Raw genomic sequence first — 20,900 nt, forward strand, 5'->3', positions numbered from 1 at the left:
CTCTCAGAGAAGTCCTTGCGGCGGGTCAAAAAGGTATGTACCAAGTCTCACGAGGGCCCATTATAGTACACCTGTAAAAAATGTTCTTTTTGGTACAAACATGAACCCCATCCTGTAAAACCTCCGCCTGAGTGTGTTCAGTGTTCCCATGTATTGACTGTGAAACGAAAATTTCCTCTCTGAGGATAATAAAGTATCTGTCCACTTTACTGAGGTGCAGGGTTGGACCGCCTTCGTCAATAATATTCGTGTAGATGTGTTTTCTCAGCGAGCATACTGCAGCACCGGGGACTAGTCAATATCCCACAGTGCACCTCTGACCTGTGGGCAAACCCGCCTCACTCTTCCTTACAACTTCCGAAAGACATTGATTCTCTAGCCTCTCCCGCTCACGTACGAACGTGTCAATTGAGGGATGTATTATTAAGTACAGATCAGGGGGCTTTCAGAGGACGGGAAAAATAGAGAGGAATATTGCAGCTAAGTCGCAAACAGCATTGTGGCACCCTAAAGAAAGCCAAGAGGAAGAATCTGTTGCCGATGTTATTGTTCTCCTGATCACCAAGTACATTGTGTAAGTGTGAAGAGTGTTACACCACGGATGTATGATATGTGAGGTGCTATTCTGGGGTGAAAACGCACGCGTGTGTATGTGTGTGCTAGTGGGAGAAGGCGGTATCTAGGTCTTTGTGATGAATCTGTTTCAGTGGCAAGGAAGGTGCTGCGAGCAGCATGCCGTCTGTTAATTCACATTCACCGCGGGTGGTTAGAGTCTGTGGCTGATGATACTGGGAGGTGCTGAGAAATGGAGGGACAGAAGAAAGTGAGGCTTGACAAACAAACAAAAGCTATGTGCAGGGATGATACCCGATGTTTAACCGTCGGAAAAACAACATTTAAAGTACAACTACACCTGTAACTCACTGGCTGGCTCCCTTGTGGTTGCATCCAGCAAATAATTGCACAAAAAATGTGTGGCTTAAGAATCCGCTTAATAAAATAAATATTCTAGCTCGACGTGCTGTGGAGTGTAAAGCCACTCTGTGCTTGTAGTAAAATTAACTGGAGCAGCAATCTCAGCTAGAGAGGTTTTGATCTCTGAGCCATCATGTCGTGTCATTAAAGTATTAAGCGATGATTGCAGCAACACCGACCAGCCGTGTTTATTTCCAAAGCAATTATAACCCGTGTTACATCCACGCAATCATAACATTCGTCTGTGACAAATCTTCCCCCACATAGCTGCCTCTCATGGCCGCACATCGGTCATAAGTGCATCAATCTATAGACTTATCTTTCTCCTTATTTTTCCCCTCCCCGCCTCTAGTCAAACCTCTCCAGCAATCGTGCATCACCCTGCATTCATCCCACTAATGTAGCACACAACTGCATATATACAGTACATTTGATACATTGCTTTGCTCTCCCGCTGGCCCACCTCGCTCCTTATTTACCTCCCTCCGCCTTAGATATCAGGGGAAATCCATCCAGCTAAGACGGTCCAAATGTAAATAGCTCTTGCATTGCATAAGCCCTGCCCACTCAAGATCACACCACGAGGAAAAAAAAGTAGCATTGCCCCGGGAGATGAGGACAATATGATGCAGTAAGCACAAAGATTGATGTTTAGTTGCTATTTGGATCTCTTTGTGTTGTACAGGTTGAAACACGGCTCCTGAATCGTTTCATATTTGTTGCAACCCTTCTGTTTCCTGTCTTGTAAAGCGGAAAGGAAAAGATACTGCTACATCACCCACATCACATAAATCAGGCATGAAAGCATAATGGTGAAGATTTGACTGAGGGCAACCGGGGGCAAGGACAGACATATGAGATATTACTCTCATTCATTCTTCCTCCCCATGTTTCCTCCGCTCCGTCGGAGAGCTGACCCATCTATGGTGCTGACCCAAAAAGACTAGAGAGAAGAACCGTATCCGGCTATTGCCAGCCGCATATCCCCATTATCTCTCTCTCGTTCTCTCTCTCTGTCGCTCTGCAGCTACAAGGGGGGGCTCGGCTCCTGCTTTCCCCGAGGTGATCATCTCTCAACACATCTCACAGGCTAAGCTCATATTTCTTCTTGTACCCAAATCGTACAGGGATCTTCCTTCTGCTCAGGCACGGCCGCAGTCATTCCCTTTATTCCACCCCAGTTGAAAAACAATAGATGAATGTACCTGTAATGTAACACCAGTTCCTCCAGGGAGGGAGCGAGACCCGTAAGAATTGGCGGAGCGTAACCTCTCGGCCTAAAAACTATCGGTAGTTCCTTCAACAGATTATAATACACCCCGAGGTTCCGGATGGTCAAAAGGGGAATTGGCTTGCAGTGGCTTAGGTCGTGCTAACCTTCATGCTTCATCATATATGCTGCTTATAATTTGTACTCAGAATTAACTAATCAAATCAAACAACTGACCATTTGCTTAACCCTTGCCACAGCAGCAATTATCCAATCATAGTTTAGCAACCGTAACTAGCCACATGAGGTATTGAGATGAGGATTGAAGATTGATACTTAGTATTTGTGTGGTTGTGCCTTTTATTTTAGCCCTACTTAAACCAAAAAGAGCATAATTGTAAGCAATGGCTTTCAACACTCTGTCTGAGTAACGTAAACTTCCCAAAGTTAGCATGTCTGGCTAGTTTTTTTACCTAGCATAGCAGCCAAACCCAGAATTACTACCAGGCCAAGGGGCCTTACGTAAGCTAAATATTTTTGCAGGGTAGCAGGTTACATTATAAAAAAAGTTTACAGGCAAACCCCATCCAACTTGTTAACCAAGATAGTGTAATGTTTCCAAAACACATTGGTTAGTCCTCATCCTAGCCTTTTCTTCCTTTAACATTAACTGTTTGAGATGATCAACAACAACGCATAAATATATATTTTGATTTACCAGATTAAGTTTGTAAACTAAACAGGATTATGCTAGAAAGAAAGAAGACATTCTTACATGTTTCCTTATTCTAAAACTAAGTCTAACTAGTTTTATATACACTGCAATGCAAGAAAAATGGTGCTCTTTTATTTCAACGTCTTGTACGTCAATTAACAAGTGGTGAAGATGTTACAACTTTTTGACTGCGACATGTTACGTTAGCTTTGGCTCTTGTCTTTAGTTACCAACATATTACTTTGCCATTAAGAGTAGCCTATATGAGTTTATGGTTCTGGTTTTAAAACGAGTGTGCTAGAAACATTAAATTGTCAGCCAGTGACAGTGATTTCCACCGACTGAGGGAGCTAATGTTAGCTTATGTAGCTAGCTAGCTAAACTTGATACATTTTTCCTGTGACCAAAAGCATTTAAGCCAGCAAATTAACGGTTAAATTTAGGGACACCTGCTGTTGAAGGCTACCACGTTCAGAAATCAAACCACTAGTATAGATTTAGAACGTAAAGCTGCAACTGTTATCATTATAAACCTTTGTGTTTCATACGTGAGTGAAAAGCTTGATGTGCGTACTCTGGTTCTCTTTTCCTCTTGGAGCAAAAGTGTAGCATTACTCCAACCAGCGCACATTAAAAGCAGGCTATTACAAAATGCTACAGTACACAAACACGGGCACCCCCCTTGAGTGATAATGAGTCCAGGCGGAAATACCTCAAAACCACTTCCACCACCTCCTCATTTAGCTGGATATGATAATGCTATTTTGTTTCCTGCTCTCCTTTTTTTTAATAATTGCTTGCAATGTCTTTACTTGCAATCATGATGATTCATGTTGAGTTAACCTGCTGTTTGCACTGAGTCCATTTGAGTCAGCTTAAAATAGTAAAGGTTTTCCTGCAGGTGCTCTTTACATCTTGCTCTACCTGGTCTCTTCAATGCTGTGTGTGTGTGTGTGTGTGTGTGTGTGTGTGTGTGTGTGTGTGTGTGTGTGTGTGTGTGTGTGTGTGTGTGTGTGTGTGTGTGTGTGTGTGTGTAGTATTGGCCACATCGTGCACTGAATATTATCCACCATGGCCAGACTCACTGCACCGGCTGGTGTTGATCTGATTCAGCTAGTACACATACATTGGAAAAAAAAACATCTGTTTGGAACGTAACACACTCACACACAGACATGAATGAAAAGTGCACACTGACTTGGACGCGAACGGACACACATAAGTACGCTGTGCACATCCATTCACACACAAACGCCCACCGCATACGCACACACATAAACACTATCTGGAAATGGAATCGAGCATCTGTTTGGACAGCGGCACGCATTCGGTTTTTATTTATTTATTTATTTTTTTGTGAAACACTGGCAAGAGCCCTGCATTGGCCATGAGAAGCTTTTCTACTGCAGCAGCAGAGTGACCGGGTGACCGAGCAGCCGTCCAATTGTCTGCTCGCCTCATCCGCACGCATGCACGCACAGAGGCTTTCAACCGCAGACACGGGGCGATGCAAATGAAGTGCCTCCCACTGACACCACCACTCTCTTTTCCCAAGTCACCCATAAAATGCTCATGCTTTTAGCGGCATTCGGAAGCATTTTAAGAAGCTATTTATTTAACAGCATGATTATGTATTTGGTGTTAGGGTGATCTATCTTGCAAAGTGATTGGGTGCACTATTAACGCCCTCTCCTCTGGCACAGGTGGCAGCTGTTCAGAGGACATGGAGAAAAAAAAAGGAAAAAAAGACTTCCATTTGACGTATTTGTGATATTTTTCCATATGTACACATTGCAATCCTTGCCACGGTGTGACAGCCTATAAATGAATATGTCGCACGAGCAAGAGGTGGTCAATCAAACATGCCACAATGAACTCCGGTGGGCACACACATATCAGCGTCGTCTTTCAAAAGTAAAGTGCTATAAATAAACGCGGGACGCTCGGACGTTCAGGGCCTTGGGATAATTCTATGTATTGTAAATATGACGGTGATGTCTCATGCCAATCTGTCACGTCTCATCTTAACAAATGTATCTCTTCAGGGAGCGCCGCTTTTGCATTTAGCATGTACATACATCACATCAATGTCACTTGACAAAAGGACCCAATTTGTATTGCCGACAGCTTGGTTGGGGCCAAGGTGTGTGCATGTGCGTGTGTGTGTGTGTGTGTGTGTGTGTGTGTGTGTGTGTGTGTGTGCGTGGATGTTTTCAGGAGAGAAAGAGAGACAGTGACAGAAACAGAGAGGAAAAATAAACAGGAAAGGGGAAAAAGAGAGAGACAGGAGGCTAAGGCAGAGTGAGTAAAGCCAAGGCCTGGAGGAGTTTTTAGTTATTTACATATGCAGATTCTGGTCACCCCAGATCCCTACCCTCATCAAGAGAAACCAATTAAAACTCTCTTCATTTAATGTTTACCTTAATTAACCGTAACAATTAATGGCTTTCCGAAGTCCTGTTGTGGCTTTTTCAATTAAAAGCTGCCTGTGACAAAGGTTGGAATCCAATCCCATAAATCATACAGACAATGCTGGAGTGAGTAGAGGGAGTCCATCCCAGGGCAAAGTGAATGAATGAAATAGGCTCATATATCACCTTTTTTTCCCCTCCACATTTTGGCTCATGCTTTAACTCATACCTCACTTAAACAAACACTCTTTTTCTGTTCTGTTTTTAGAAAAACAAGATGCGGACCGGTTGTACTTTGCAGAAGTCCGTACACCACTGAACAAGGGGCACACGTGGGGCATGTGTTCACGCAGGTGTCCAGCCCCCCAACCGGCGGCACCCGTACCGGTCAGCAGATTGTTGGGTGAGACCCAGTGGACCATTAGCTGCCGGTAGCTGCCAGGGCTGAGAGCTGATAATGACAGGTGGTGTACGCACCCCGGAGGTCTGACAGGCTCAGGGCACCGTGCCATGTTACAACAGCCTTTACTACTGGCACGGCGGCTGTGAAGGCAGCCTTTAACACTGGCACAGTGGCAGAAGTATCCCTGGCAGTATTGCGACGGCTGCGTCGGAGGAGCAGCTATTACTGCGAGCAGTTAAACTAAAATGGCAGCGGCTGTTAATGGCGGGGGGTGTGTGTGTGTGTGTGGGGGGGGGGGACCACTACGCTGCCATTACTATCACTGACATGCTCTTGGCAAATGCATTCAAATCCCACCGTTGGCTCAGATGACAATTCTGATTATCAGAATAACAATGAACCTGTGGGTTTGCTATTCAGGCGAGCTTTTTTCTCAGCAGAAGCCTGCCCTGCGACAAGTCCCATTCAACCACACGGATGGTATTGTGCGGTGTGAAAAGGTCCAGATTTGCTTACTTCTCTCTTCCTTTCTCCAGCATTGTTCAATTAGGCTTTCTAGGTGCCCATTCATAGAAGCCGGTGTATTTTCTATGTGGCTGCACCGCAGACACCTCAGGTAAACTAAAAAAAGAGAAATTTCTCTAAAAAAAACAAAAAGTAATTTCCTCCTCCCCTTCATGGCAACCATTTCCTTGTCAATCCAGCTGTGTTGTGGCTGCATTTTCTATCTCCCCTCCAAAATAATAAACCCCACTGACCCCCTCACACTCACAGAACGCCAGAGCATGTGTGGGCTCCTGAGTGTGTGTGTGTGTGTGTGGGTGTCCAAACAGTACAGCCACCTTTGTGTCCCCCGCCCCCTCTCAGGCTCTCTCCCCCGGTGCAGAACACTCTGATTTGCACTAATCTCTCGGTACACTCTCAGGGTTATTGTTCCTTTCTGCTGTGAGCTTATTCATGTGCCACTCACCATGCTCTCCTCTCATTTTAATACTCCAACGGCGCTGGGAGCTAAAAACAGTTTTAAGCCAGCTTATTCGACTGTTTATTAAAAAAGAAAAAATAATATAAAAAAATTGTGCTCGCCTCTCACCTCTGCTGTGCAGGTGATGGTGGAGTTGCGCGGTCTTTTGGCCGCTTATTAAAATGGCAAGTAGCGATTGGACTCTTGGACAAACTGTGTGATGTTTCCATCACACAGTTTATGTATACAGACAGCCTGTAGGCTGCCGGTGGACAATGTGAGATGAAAGCAACGGTTGATGTTCTGATTTGATGACTGTTGCCATGGCAGCGAGATGAGGATGGAGGATTGGAGTTAGCATTCACAGGGAGAGAGAGAGAGAGAGAGAGACAGAATATTATCTCTCTCACTCTGTCTCTCTCTCTCTCACACATACACACACATGCCTAACCCCCCCCCCCCCCATCAGCCAGTAGCACAGTCCAGTAGGTCTTCTTTTGGATCAGTGAGCTGTAAAGGTCCATCATTAGGACAACAGGGTGGGGTCCAACATTCTGACAGCTTGTCATGAACAGCAGCCTGCATGGCTAACTCTGTGATGAGGCTGCTATTAAAGGGAGGAAAACCACACGATCGCACTGTTGCTACAATGAGGCACCTGGCGGATTCATGGTAGCTCTCGAGCCTCTCCTGGATGGCTGAACGGCCGGTTCAATAAAAACGGTTTCTGGCTCCAGCGGACGTGTTTATAGCGTTTCCTCTGGCCAACCGCGGCACCAGGGTTAAGTTGATCATCTCTCACTCGGGTAAAATAGCCAGGGGAGTCCGTGTACCACTAGATCAACTCTACAACTTAAAGACCCTAAACGTTACAGCTCAGATGATCGATATGGCACTGAGCAATGTTCTTTACGAGCTAATAGACAAATCCATTCCTGCTATACCCCTGGGGCCTTAGGAAGGCAAGAGGGAAGTTAGAGTATGCGGCTGTTTGCCTGGTGTTGCCACTTAGACCTCTGCTTTCACGCACACACAAACGCGCTAGGGAAGTTGGAGGAGACACTAGGACGCAGCTTGTGTGTGTGTGTCCATATGTGTGGCTGTATTGGCACATGTGCAGACGCCTCTATCGCTGAGGGTGTTGCAGTTTCCTGATTCCGCCGAGGTTAACGCGGCTGCAGAGCTGACAAAAGGAGATTTGTGTCCTCCAACATCAGAGGGAGTGAAAAAAACAACATAAAACCCATCCCATTCACATTGCTTAAATGCTTTCATCGGAAACTTTTGGATAAGGGAGGCTCACATGAAACATCTGTAATTCCCTCACCATCTAATTAGAAAGTCCAGATTGCCTAATAAATGTCAGAATTGCATCATGAAGTAGAGAAATCCTGAAATTCTGATTCCCATCTGAAATCTAATTCTTTGTAGCACCTGTTGCTGTTTTCACCAGATTCCATCAGTTTATCTACATGGTATAACAAAAGTAGCTATAAAATATATCAAATGACTGCTAGTTCAAATGAATGGGAGACGCTACAGGCAAAAATTGTTTTTCATGCACTGGTTAATTAAAAAATATATATATACTTTGCTTTCACAACTTGTTTCAGAATAGTGGAAAAAAACATCCCAAATACACATTTAGGTGTGGATTTTACATTTTGTCTATTTGTGTCAACAGATTTCTGTTAAATTCACCAAAACTCTGATACCAAAAAATATATGTATTAATGCAAGTAATCAACTGGGGAAATTTCATTCTGATATCTATTAGTTTTTTGTTTTTTTACCCTAATTACCTTTAGAGTCTTCAAAATGTTTCGAAATTTAGAAAATCTTTTTTTTTTACTCTGAACCAGAAATCTGCACTTAAGTCCTTACGCACACCAACCATTCCATTTGTATTCCTATCTATATTCTGCAGGGTCTGTTCATATATCATTCATAGCCTGATTTATAGAACATTTTATATCTACAACATGGTGAAAATGGATTTTGTTGACAGTATTTTATGATTTATGAAGTGATACAAAGAGATATCCAAAATGCCCAAATAAAAAGCCTTTGACTAGACAAGAACTTCGAACCTAGTTTTATCCAATGTTCAGATTTTTGTTCTGGAAAGGTATGCAAACATATTTGATAAAATAATTCCTCATTTGCTTATTTAAACACTCATTTTCAGACAACTTGTAATACAAAAATTATGTGTCTCAATATCAGTAATCAACTGGGGGTTAGTTGATTTTTTAAACTCTGTAGTAAGTTAAAAGAAATGTATAGAAATTGACAACACATATTTTAAAAGGCTGTTTTCTCAAAATGGGTTTTTGTTTTGTTACTGTAAACAGTATTTCCTGATTTATGGAGTGAGAAAAAAAGATATCCAGAATTTCTACTGAACCTTTGGCTCTAATATGTCATGAAACAAGAATTCTGAAACAAGAATTCTGTAACACAAAAAATAATGCAAGTAATCGACTGTGGAAGTTTCACAGCGATGTCTGTACTTACATTTTTAACCCTAATCATCCGGAGCGTCTCCCCTAAAAAAACGGTAAAAAAGCTAAACCTCACCAGGATTTTCTGATGATCGCTCTCTTAGATCCCGCGTAATGTCTTCACTTGCCAGCGAGCCTCTCTGTCTTCCGATGTTCTCTGTGCCCTCCCTTTGTCTTCCTCTGTGCCGTGTGCTTGCTCATTAAACCTTAAGGTCAGTTTTTCACTCCACGCTCCCACCCTTTGTCTTGACGCCCTTGCTAACCTTCTGCAACACTTCTTTCGACACAGCTTGGCCAAACTTGACTGCAAAAACTTTCGCACATCATTATAAAAAATAATGGGCCATGTTTATAAAAGATACGAGGGCCCTCTGTGACATTGTGCAGTCCCCCAGGCCCCCGAACTACTTGGTTTATAGCCGGCATGTAACATTTATGTTTAAGGTAACATTCATGCTTGTCTTATTTCGAGGCAAGGACAACAGCTACACTGGGAAAAAAATATTCTAAATGACTTTATTTGAAGGTCTAATGGCAGCAATCTATTTTGGAGCAATATGCCTCATTTAGTGCTGGTAAGTGTAGACCTGGCAGGCATCTACTGTACCCTTTTATAGAGTTCATTTTCTCATTCATGACAGAGAACATTGGGTTTGCTTATCCTTCATACATTGGAAATGCATATTATAAGAAATGGAAATTAGTGAGGAAAGAAGAAAAAAAAAAGCCTCCTGGCCCCTTCCCCTATGGAACTTATACATTTTGAATTATGTATATTTTTGATTTCAGTCTTTATATTCTCACAAAAATAGTAACAAATGTATATCATAAATTCCCCAGAGCCTTTTGTGATGTCTTCAAATCAGAGTGCTTCTTTTATCCAACCAACCGTCCGAATCCCAAATGTTTTCAATTACCAACTTTTAAGATTTGGGAAGCTAAAAACATTGTAAAAAAGTAGTGAGTTGTTGGCTGGTTTGCCATCCATCTTGGACAGTTCCACTGTGGAAATAAGCATGTTTTTACACATGAACAAAAGGAATTAATATTTGGAAAGAAAATTTGTTTGAGAAATGAGTGTGCTCAGATTGAATTCAAGAGGCACAGGCTGGCAAGTGTAAATAAATTCATGATGACTATTAATCGGGAAGGGACTTGCATTTCTGTTCAAATTACTTTGTCTCCGTTGAGTGTAATATTCATTTAGCAACATCCTGATTTGAAAAATTCATAGCAGCCTGCTGAACAGAGAATAACTCTAATAACAAATAAAAATGGAATATTTCTGCACATTTAGTTATGTTTTATTTGGATGCTGTTTTATGCCATCATATCTTGTTGTGTTTTTTGTGTGTTGCAATAACACTGTGTTGCTGCCCGGTCGGATCAATAGATGTGGGCCAACATGTCTTGATGCAGGGGGATTACAGGGCCATGTTATTTCAGCACTACTACTTTCAGAAGGCTTGATTGCTAACTCGGGAACTATAAATGTTTGAGGCAATTTGAAAACCCATTTTCTCCTAACCATTATCTGCAGTGACTGGCGGAAATGGAACACTCAAACCTTTCTAGTGTATTAATTTAGCACTATGATCAGACAGTTATAAGGGAGTTGTCAAGTAAAAAAAAATAAAAAGAATGGACGTCCTGCAGCCAATCAGAGTCAAGTGCTTACTCAGGCTGGGGTAATTACACAGATATTTGCTTTTGAGCACAAAAAGTTATCTACCATAATGAGTGATAGAGCCTTTCATTGGTCTAGTGTTTGCAGTTGCCTTCAAACCCTTTCAGCTCAGAGACCGATGTATGAAAAGCGGAGTCATGTAAAACCAGGAGGCTGTCTGCTAGATGCCAATGTGTCAGTCCCGAAAGTGGAGAGAAAAAAAAAGATAAGCCTACAAAGATAGACAAAAGCCTAGAGTAAATCTGCAACTGATTAAACTAATGAAAAAGTGGCCAATTAATTAGCATCTCATTATAGGAAAGTGTTGTAACCCAGATAATAAACCAAATGTAGTTTTTTTTAAATGATTCCACACTGCAGTAATTCAAAAGACTGACACCAAATCTCTCTTCTCTCCCGCTGTCTCTCCTCTCAGCCCTCAATTTTACAATTCAATCAATGCCATTGGAAATTAAAAATTTTGATTATAGGAATAGTTTGACATTTTCAGTATTACGCTTATTTGCTTTCTTTGTGAGAATTCATCAATTCCACTCTCATGTCTACATACTAAACAGGCTATGTAGCAAGAACCAGGAGACAATTAGCCTAGCTTAGCATGAAGACTGGAAGTGGGGGGTTATGGCTAGGCTGACTCCCTCCGTAGTTTAAAAATGTACACCTCTAATGCTCACTGATTTGCACAATACAGTTTATGCAAATTAAACCAATGTAAGAAAGATTAGGGGAAGTGACTTTTTGAAGTCTAGTTGTCATGGTGAGGCTAGCAGACATCTAGCGGGGATGCTACACAGAGGTTCTGGGTCCATGGATACAGCAGACTGTTCGTAAAGTGATAATTCTAACACAACTTAACTTCCCCTAAAACCATTAATCGTCACCTAAAAATTTCACTTCAAAGTGAGGCTAGCTAGTTTCTCCCTTTTCACCCGTCTGTATGCTAATGAGCTAATATCCTCCTAGCTGTGGCTCCACATTTAACGGACAGAGAAGAGAATGGAATTAATCTTCTCATCTAATTAAGTGAATAAGTGTATTTCTCAAAATTTTCAAACTATTCCTTCAATATTTAGCATTGCAAAAATATGTATGTGTATCCATATACACACACACACACACACACTATATAACCAAAGTATTTCTATGATCTTTTTGTTTAAGGTTGTTTTTCATAATTTGGGCTAGCCCCCTGAGCCTCAATCAGATCTTAAAGGTGCCATTTTTGTTGTGTGCAAACTACGGCAAAAAAAGCTCAGATCTTAAAGGTGCCATTTTTGTTGTGTGCAAACTACGGCAAAAGTGCTGACAGAGCTAACCGTGTTAGCCGCCGTGAGCTAGCCAATGGAGCATGCTTAGATGCACTTACTTGCATTAAAAGGCACATATGGTCCTCCCGGCTATGGTATCAAAGCAAGTAGAAACTCGGATAACAGCACAAACAGAGGAAGAGTGACTTCATTCTCTGTTCAGGTAGACATTACTCCACTCTATCTTTACATAGCAAATAGTTGTTTGATCCTATATTAATGCTCTGAATATCATATAGATAACCTTTATTGCTTAAACATCAAATTTAAGTGGTCGACCCATTTTGTGGCAACAGTTTGTAAGTTAATTTAAATATGATGCCAACGATTTGTCCACATATTTCTGGCCGTTTAGAGTATGTGTGTGCATATGTGTGTGTGTGTCAGCTGTAAACTCTAGCTGAACTACACTTTGTCTTTCTACTGCCAATCTCCTCTGTTCTAACGCTGTGCTGTCGTCTATTCGGGGTGTTGATGTTTTCCTGAGTTTGTCAGCAGGTCTGACTGGTGCTCGAGGACGCCTACAGCCTCCCCCTAGGGAGGTGTCACAGTTGGACATGCCCCACGCCACCCACACCACCAACCCATCACACACGCACACCTACACACACCTCACACACACATGAAAGAGAGTATAGACAGACGTCTGTATTAAGGTGGCCTCACACACAAACTGAATCTGTTATTCCTTTACTCCTTAATCTGTCGCTCCCCCTCGCTATTTTTCTCACACTCAGATCCCCCCCCCCCCCCCACACACACACACACACACACACACAAACACACTGACTAAATTGACTTGTCAGCTTCAATCAGACCAGGAACAAAAGGATTCCTGCCAGTTTGAAGCTGACATCATTAATGGGTTTGGGAGGGGGCGAGCTCTGAAGACAAAGGGAGTGCAAGGTCGGGCCGACTTAAAATGCACTTTCATTTTGGCAGGGACGTTAGCTTTTTGATTCCAGCCCCTTTACGCCAACATCTCTTTGCGAGTGTCTCTAACTTTCATTATCACTGGGAACAGAGGGGGCGTGCGAGACTTTGTTGTGCTGATGGAGAGAAATGTGACATCCATAATGCATTTCCTATTAGAGGATGCCACGCATGGACACCCCTGGCCACGTGTCAGAGGGAGATGGACAGGGAGAGGATGAGTATAAATGGGGTGCTGGTGGTGGTGAAGAGAGAAAAAATAAAAGTTGGCCAAGTAAAGATACCAACGCAAGAGAAAAACACAAGAGAGAGGGCTGAAGCTTGAGCGAAAAGGAAGAACATGTTCTTGAGAGATTGTGTCAAGGTTTTGAGAGCCAGAGGACACGCAGCTCTTCATGTGACATATGAAATCCACATAAACCGGCTTTCCTGGTGCATTGTAGCAGTAAAGCCAAATGCTTTGAACGTTTAAATCCTCTCCCCTCACTTCCATGACTTCATCCGTCCTCATTTGCTTCTGTTTCCTCTGCCGCATGCCCATCCCCCCCCACCCGTTTTGCAGCTTTCGTTCTGACCCTGGATAAAGATGGGGTCCCTCATCTCAAATGGTAATAACTTTGGTCCATATGCACACAGCCATCGCAAATTGATTACTGTGTAATGCCGCGAGCACTCGCCCTCTCCCGCTCTCTGCTCTTCCATCTTGTGATTTCGCATGAGGCCGACTCCGTGTCCAATTCGGCTGCCATTAAACGGCACCCCTGGGTGCATCCCAAACACAAACAAGCACATCCTAAACTCTCTGATTCCCTATGGCTTCGCTGATCCCCTCTCCTCCCCTCTGTCTTAGTCCTCCCTCCCCTCCCTCTCCCACCATCTTTGTCCAACACTCACTCGAAACCAGCTTATACTTCACCTGTTTTACCCTCAACCACTCATTCCCTTTTATTCTCATTCTAATTATACCATTACATTACCATTTCTATTCTCTCATTAGCATTTTTTGCTCTCCCCGTCTCCTATTCTTCCCCTCTCTAATTCTCTTTTTTTTTCTCCTCCTTCGCTGTCTTTCTCCATCACCTTTCCCTTTTCTCAGCCACTGAATACGTTCCACCTTTTTCTGCTGCGCGTAAACAGACAGTGCCCTTGGGGATGGGTTGGAGAGGTCTGTCTTTGTTTGTGTGCACCTCTAACTAACTCTCCATCTGCGGGGAGCCAAGCCCGGCCCAGCAGTGCAAGACAGATAGCTGGCACCCTCCCAGCCTCTTCTCTAGTTGGCCCCATGTCTTCACCCCCGCCTCTCAACTTCTCCTTGCTTGCAGGCTATAGTCCTCCCACAGAGGCGGCTGTCTGCAGCCCTCAGGCAGCCATTATGGTACTGTAGACGCCCCACTATTCCTTTTCCTTCGAGCCTTAAACCAAAAATCTGCCACAGCTTCCGATGGATAATCAATCCTTTCCGAGCCCTATGCTGTGGATATTCGTCACCGGACTATCCTCTGGCTCCATCCCCAGTCGACCCCAGGTTCACCCCCAATACGAGCTCCTTTCAGAGACTAAATAACCAATAGCACTTTTTCAGTTTTAACCACATCAAAGAGCTTTCAAAGGGAGAGGAACTTAAGCATTAGCTTTACTTCAAAAAATGAATTTCAGTCATGTAATTGAAAAGAGTAACATTGTCATGTGTTGTTTTCCGTTGCATTGGTGAAACTGTAGGTATGCAACCGACACACAGTCATACACAAGTAGCTTGACCTCAGCACATGCTGCATGCTACTTTTAAGCACAAAAAGTAATCATCAAGGGGGCACTTCATTATCTGCTTAGCTTAATTCTCCCTTTGGCGTTTTGTAATGGCCAATCGTCCCTCGAGGAAGAAAACGCACTTCACTTACCATTGTCGGGTTCAGACTTCCTGTCATGCTCAGTGTCAGTGAGGGATAGGGCGGAGTTGGCGCGGCTCGTCAGGCACGAGCTCTGCTCTGACTTCAGGCCGCGCATCCACATGTGCTGCAGGCCGTGAGCGGGAGAGGGGTCCACCTCCGGCTCCGTGTCCACGTCCGAGCCCACGCCCAGGGAGTAGCGGCTGTGGACGCGAGCGGCCGGTCCGGAGCACAGCGCCTCCTCCTCGTCCTCCTGATGCTGCTGCTGCTGCTGCTGCTGTTGGTGTGGGTGGATGTGGTAGTCTGGGCTCCTCATCGGCCCTACCTTGCAGAAGTCTAATTCTAGAGGAAGGGGAGAGACGCACGCAGATTGAGATCACACAGCCTGCAAACAAAAGTCTCTAATTCAACAACAACTAAGCTGAACAGGTGTTTGTTAGAGGAAGGCATTTTCAAGCCAAATACAAAACCCCTCCCAAATTATGTCGAGAGACAGGCTGCTATTTGAGCAAGCATTTATTACATGTTCTGCAGCAGAAGTCCGGATCAAAATGCCACCCTTGATTTTCCTTAACCATTCGCAGTGAAGCTATATCCTGTGCAGGGCTGCCTGATGTGTGTTATCGAGCTTGAGATGTATTGAACTGCTGCTCAAACAGAGCACTGATCTCATCTATATTCTCCTTGGTGGAGTGAAGAGATCAGATAAAGATCAAACCTTATTAATATTGACTCAGACTGAGGGAAAAATTGAACCTCATATGCTTTCAGGTATTAGAACGCCCTGCAATCCTAAGCATCAACCTGTTATCTGAGAACATCAGATATACTGCGTTAGTCTTCTGGTTACACTTCAATTCAATTCAATTCAATTGAGCTCTACCTTTTTTTTTTTCTGCAGAGGCAGTTGAGTAAATTTTCTTCCTCGCCACCTCAGTTTTCAGTTTGGAACGTATAAGTGGAAGTGATGGAACTGATGGAATTTTAAAAAAGCGTGGCGTAAATTGAAATCTATACAGATACTCCTGCAGCCTGGTATCATCGAGAGTCCACTGAGAACTCAGGAAGAAAGACTTCCTCTCCTTCTCACTAAGTGCAGTTAATATGTGTGTTAGGTCGGGTCCTTTGAACACGAACCACAGTGTTTCAATGAGAGCCACAGACATGTTGACCACTACATTGACCAGCGATGTGTCTGCTGTGCCTGTTTGATGGGGTCAAGACCAGCTGTGGTTCACACACTGTTCTGCTGGAATTAATCCGGCGCAAGATTGGTCACCACTACACACCACTGTTAAGCTCAAATTGGCTGCAAGAGGGCAATTCAGGAGCAAATAGGCTATTTACCCATAGCAAGGAACATGGATTGACTGCAAACTGAAAAGCCGTACGACCACTTTCTTTTGAAACTAATTTATATTAGAAGAAAATATTTTAGCAGGTGATTAGATGGGAAATCATTTTTTGAATAACTTCCCATTTCCTGCCATTACAGTTAGCTGTAATGCTCCTGCTTCAGAGAAAAATTGACTATTTATATATTTAAATCTTATTTCACCTTCATATGAAGTCAGAATCCCTGCCAAAACCATCTGGGTCATAATTTAACTGTTCTACAGTACTGGAAGTAATGGAAGACAAACACATCCAAATTCAGTTTTGTTTTTTTACAGCCCTCACCAAGACGTGATTACTAAGCGAGGATAGCGAATGGCCAGGGGCCCCAAACTGTTTGTTAAATGGATTTTGTCACACAATATCAACTGACTGACACTGTTTGTCAGTTGATATTGTGGGATATTGTGTTACATATTGGGATACAAGGATTTACATTTCAGTACCGATACTAAGTAACGTTATAAGTACTCAATAAAACCATTACAGTTCTAAAAATAACTCTGTTTACATTTAAACATTCAACACTGTGTTTTCAAATTACAAGCAGAGGATAGTTTTTGCAGTAGGGATGTTAATAATGTACTGTTTGACCGTGCTGTTCATTTAACAGTTATTAGTAGTATAGAAATATTGAAAATGACAAAAATGACTAAAACTCAAAGGGGCAGCTTGAATCACAAGGGGGATTAGCACTGCTCCACCTTTAAAGGTCAGCCACCTTAAGTGCGCCTGAGCAGCCGGAGTTGTAGCTAACTTCGGGGCTAACCGCTTCACTTCCATCTTCAGTTTGCTAACAAGCTAAACACAGGAACCTAGCTTAGGTCTCTTCAGCGCTCTTGAGCAGTTGTGGCAGTTATTCACTGAAAAATAACCTGTGCACACACTGCACTGATACATTCGCAGCTATAATGTTACTATTCTCTATCCTCACTGTGACAGACATGCTTTCTTTCTCTCTCGGAGAATTTGGCTAACGTTACGTTGGGAATGGCAATATGGAGGACACCGTGACAGAGTGAGCCATGACAGACACGCAGCCGACGACCTCACAGTTAAACTCATTCATGCGGTGGAGACTGAAGTGGCTGCATGTGTTCACAACACTGCAAGCAACATAGTGGTTGCTAACTCTCCCGTACGAATGAAGTGGGTCTAACCTTTGGTGTGAAAATATGAAAGTATGAATATATATATCAATTGTATCTTTCGAAAAGGTGGAGACCTTTGTTGTGGGATTAAATGGACAGAGAGGAATGTGTAATATTAGGGATAATGAACAGCTTGGAGAAGAGAAGGATGGCTAGGAAGGGTGGAGAGGGCAGGATGTGGCGGTTTAAAAGATGAAGGAAAATATGAAGAAATGGGTGGGGAATAAGAAACAAATTGGCTGATTTTTGTCAGGAACACGGTAATCCATTAAAAATGTCACTGGAGGCAATGTCCCCCCTTAACAGTTGGTTACTTAGGTAGGGTATGCTATATATAACTCTGTTGCCCCAAAGATGAACAGATGTGCTTCGCAGAACCGGCTGCCATTGACATTTCAAAAAGCTGCTTTGGGGGGTCTTTTGCACCTCACCATATGACTCTGATGGCAGGGGATGCTGTTTGTTATGGAAACAGAAAGGCCTTAACTGTTGAAAAAAAGGCAAGTGCTCTTTGACACCGCGATGCTGTGGAAGACATGATGATGACTAATGGCCATCGACTGGTCGCCGCTTGGCGAACAATACTAGAAAATCCATAGAAGGTGGCATTCAAACCGCAAAATCCCCGGAGTGGCCTGCTTGTCAGGAGTTGTAACTGTTGTGAATGGCTAATGTTGCTTGTTAGCATGGCGGGTAGGTTCCTGCAGAGTAGCAGGAGGTTGAAGTAGCGGAAAAGAGCATCTATTGATCACCATGAACGCTGCACAGCGGCGTTGTCCTGATGAGGTGTGGCTTCTCTCTTAACACCACACATGACCTGCATAAAGGCCATCCATCACAGCACACGCTGGCCCATTTCTCCTCCTGTCACCGGCAGGGAGGATTTTTTCCGGTGTGTATGTGTCACCGTGCACCCGCGTGTGTGTGCGCCTATGTCCGCAGACGTCTGTGCGTGTGCGCGTGTAATGAAGGGTGGTGTTCCACCCCAGGTGAGGCCAGAGAGGTTTGGGGTTGACCTAGTTTAGCTGTGGGAGAGAAATATCACCTCCGTGGAGAAGAGGTAATTGGCTGCCTCCGACTGTCCTTCTGGCTCATTGTGGACTGTAATAGGTAATTCACATAGGCCCTTTTAAAGACCTCAGTGTGTGCGCGCCCTTGTGTGTGCATGTGTGTGTGTCTACCATATGTGTGCCAGAATCCATTTGTGTGCATATACAGTGTCTGAGCAGCTGCTGGTGTATATTTTCCAGGGAAAACTGTCCAGCCTAAGCGAGCCCTGGGCGCAGTACCTGGCTGGGGTTGGCTGTAGTTGCTCTGTCTCTCCCGGTGCGATCCGAGGGTGAGGCGCAGCTCGTGCGTGTAATCGGGCAGGGTTTCGCGCGAGGTGTAGGAGCGGTGGTGGGCGCGGCCGTCCTCGCTCTCGTCGGACGAGCTGGTGTAGGACATCTCCATTTCATGGCGCCCCTTCGACAACGGCTGGTAGGGTTTGCTGTCCATCTCCTCCATGGCTTGTAGGGCTACGCTCAGTCACTCAGCACAGCGACGGCACGGAGCACAGAGTCTGGAGGTGAGAAAAAGATGGAGGGTAAGAAGGCAGGAGAGGACAGCGGGGAGGGAGGAAGAAGGATGTGCCGGCGGTGGGGAATGAAGGGAGGCATGGGACAGAGGACAAAAATAACACCAGAAGCCTGTTATTGAACACAGCGGAACAATATTGCAACAGCTGCTCATTCCGGTTACAGCGGACATTCATAAACGCTATTTGGCTCCTTTCATATTTCACACCAAAGGTTAGACCCAAATCGATACGCTCAGAAGGGACTGCGATGGCGGCCATTGCGTGCAGTTTGTGTATGAAGAGAAATTGGCCAAATTCAAGCACAGCTCTTGTTGCTGTCAGTTGCGGTTTCTGTTTTACACGGCTAACGTCGGCTTTATCTCTCTTCTACAGACAACCATTGACAAGTCGCGGATAAATCAACAAATTTGTCGCCGGGGCCCCACATCTGTCACTCTCATTAAACACAGTGACTCACCAGATTCCAAAGTAACGACGAAACACGCCAGCCTTTACAGTGTCATTGCCCTTCTTTATGGAAAAATAACAAATCAGCTCTATTCAGCCCAGATTTTCTTGTTCCTCCCTCAACCATATCAAAAATCTATTTCTGATAACGTCTGGCACAATGTGCGCATGCGGCGAAGTCTAATGATTGATTGGGACTACGATTACAGCACACAAGGAGTGATTAGAAAATGCTTCATTCATATTAGCTCTCTTTCACCGTGCCCTGCCCGAGGCCTTTCCAGCCTATTTCCTGCAGATATAAAGCTTCTAAATGGAGCTTGAGAGGGTCATTGCTCATAGAGACAAAGTGCTATGGTATTGACCTCTTCAGGGAGTCCTGTAGTCCATATATCAAAGCCATTAGAGCGTGCCTGCTCAATACCTCAGAGATCTGCAGCACAGGGTGATCACCACCAGTCTGATACAAGTTTACAGCTGACCTTTCTACCACTGCAGTAATGCTTTTATTCCACCTGAAAGACTCCTTCCCCTGGCCTCGCTCTCAACCCTCCTCATTCCCCACATGCGTGCATTCGCACACAGAGCGACCGCCGACCCCTGACAGCAAACAATCAAAAAATGGGCCAAGTCCCTTGCACGTTCATACCAACCACATGCACACCCCTGCAGACATTATCATAGTGCAGATGATCTGTAAAGGCTCTACACTCGTCTATCCTTGTAATCCATCTCCTGCGTTTCTTCTGTAATGATGGCACAAAGCATGGTCTATGCGTCCCGCTACAGTTACCTGCCCGGTACTGTAGCAACACTGCAAGCTCCCGCGTGCACATGTGGCTCCCCGCGAGCACGGCGCCCCTCGTTTTTTTGATTGGCAGGAGTTATTGCAGGGAATCAAAGCCCACTATTATCTCAGCTGCCCTGTCAGAATGGGATTGACTGGTGTCACCTTCTCTCTGGTGCGGCGAGGAGCGAGTATACATTACCCTGTGAGCTCCGAGCTCGCTGCAGGCAACGACTGCCGTCTGTCTCTACAGAGGCTCTCTGTCCTGTTTCATGTCTGTCACACGCTCACACGCGGGAATGAAAGCATGCAATCCTGCACACGGGCGCACCGCCTTGTCCCCCTCCCCCTCCACCCCCCATCATGTACACACATAGAGAACAGCAGTGAACATTTGGCTTGACGCATGTAGTCCTGCTTTTTCATTGACGCGTACAATGTCTAGTCTCCTTTAAAACACACCTCCCTTCTGGTTAATACCCATTCTTGCATCAGTCCACCTCTGCTCTCCCTCCTCCTTCCCTCTCCCTATCCTTGCCCTACCTT

General features: G+C 44.3%; 1 protein-coding gene across 1 annotated transcript in view; it reads right to left on the reverse strand.

Moving 5' to 3' along the window:
* tenm1 (teneurin transmembrane protein 1) overlaps nt 1-19,047 on the reverse strand; it is a 152,215-nt gene extending 133,168 nt beyond the window's left edge. Inside the window, exons 1-3 of the mRNA XM_054598175.1 lie at nt 18,831-19,047; nt 16,013-16,199; nt 15,008-15,198 (exon numbers count right to left, since the gene is read on the reverse strand). Of these exons, the coding sequence (XP_054454150.1) occupies nt 15,008-15,198; nt 16,013-16,199; nt 18,831-19,047 (595 nt within the window). The remainder of the gene's footprint in view (nt 1-15,007; nt 15,199-16,012; nt 16,200-18,830) is intronic.
* Nucleotides 19,048-20,900: the final 1,853 nt, after the last annotated feature.

The sequence above is a fragment of the Anoplopoma fimbria genome, chromosome 4 (assembly GCF_027596085.1).
Source record: "Anoplopoma fimbria isolate UVic2021 breed Golden Eagle Sablefish chromosome 4, Afim_UVic_2022, whole genome shotgun sequence".
Lineage (NCBI taxonomy): Eukaryota > Metazoa > Chordata > Actinopteri > Perciformes > Anoplopomatidae > Anoplopoma > Anoplopoma fimbria.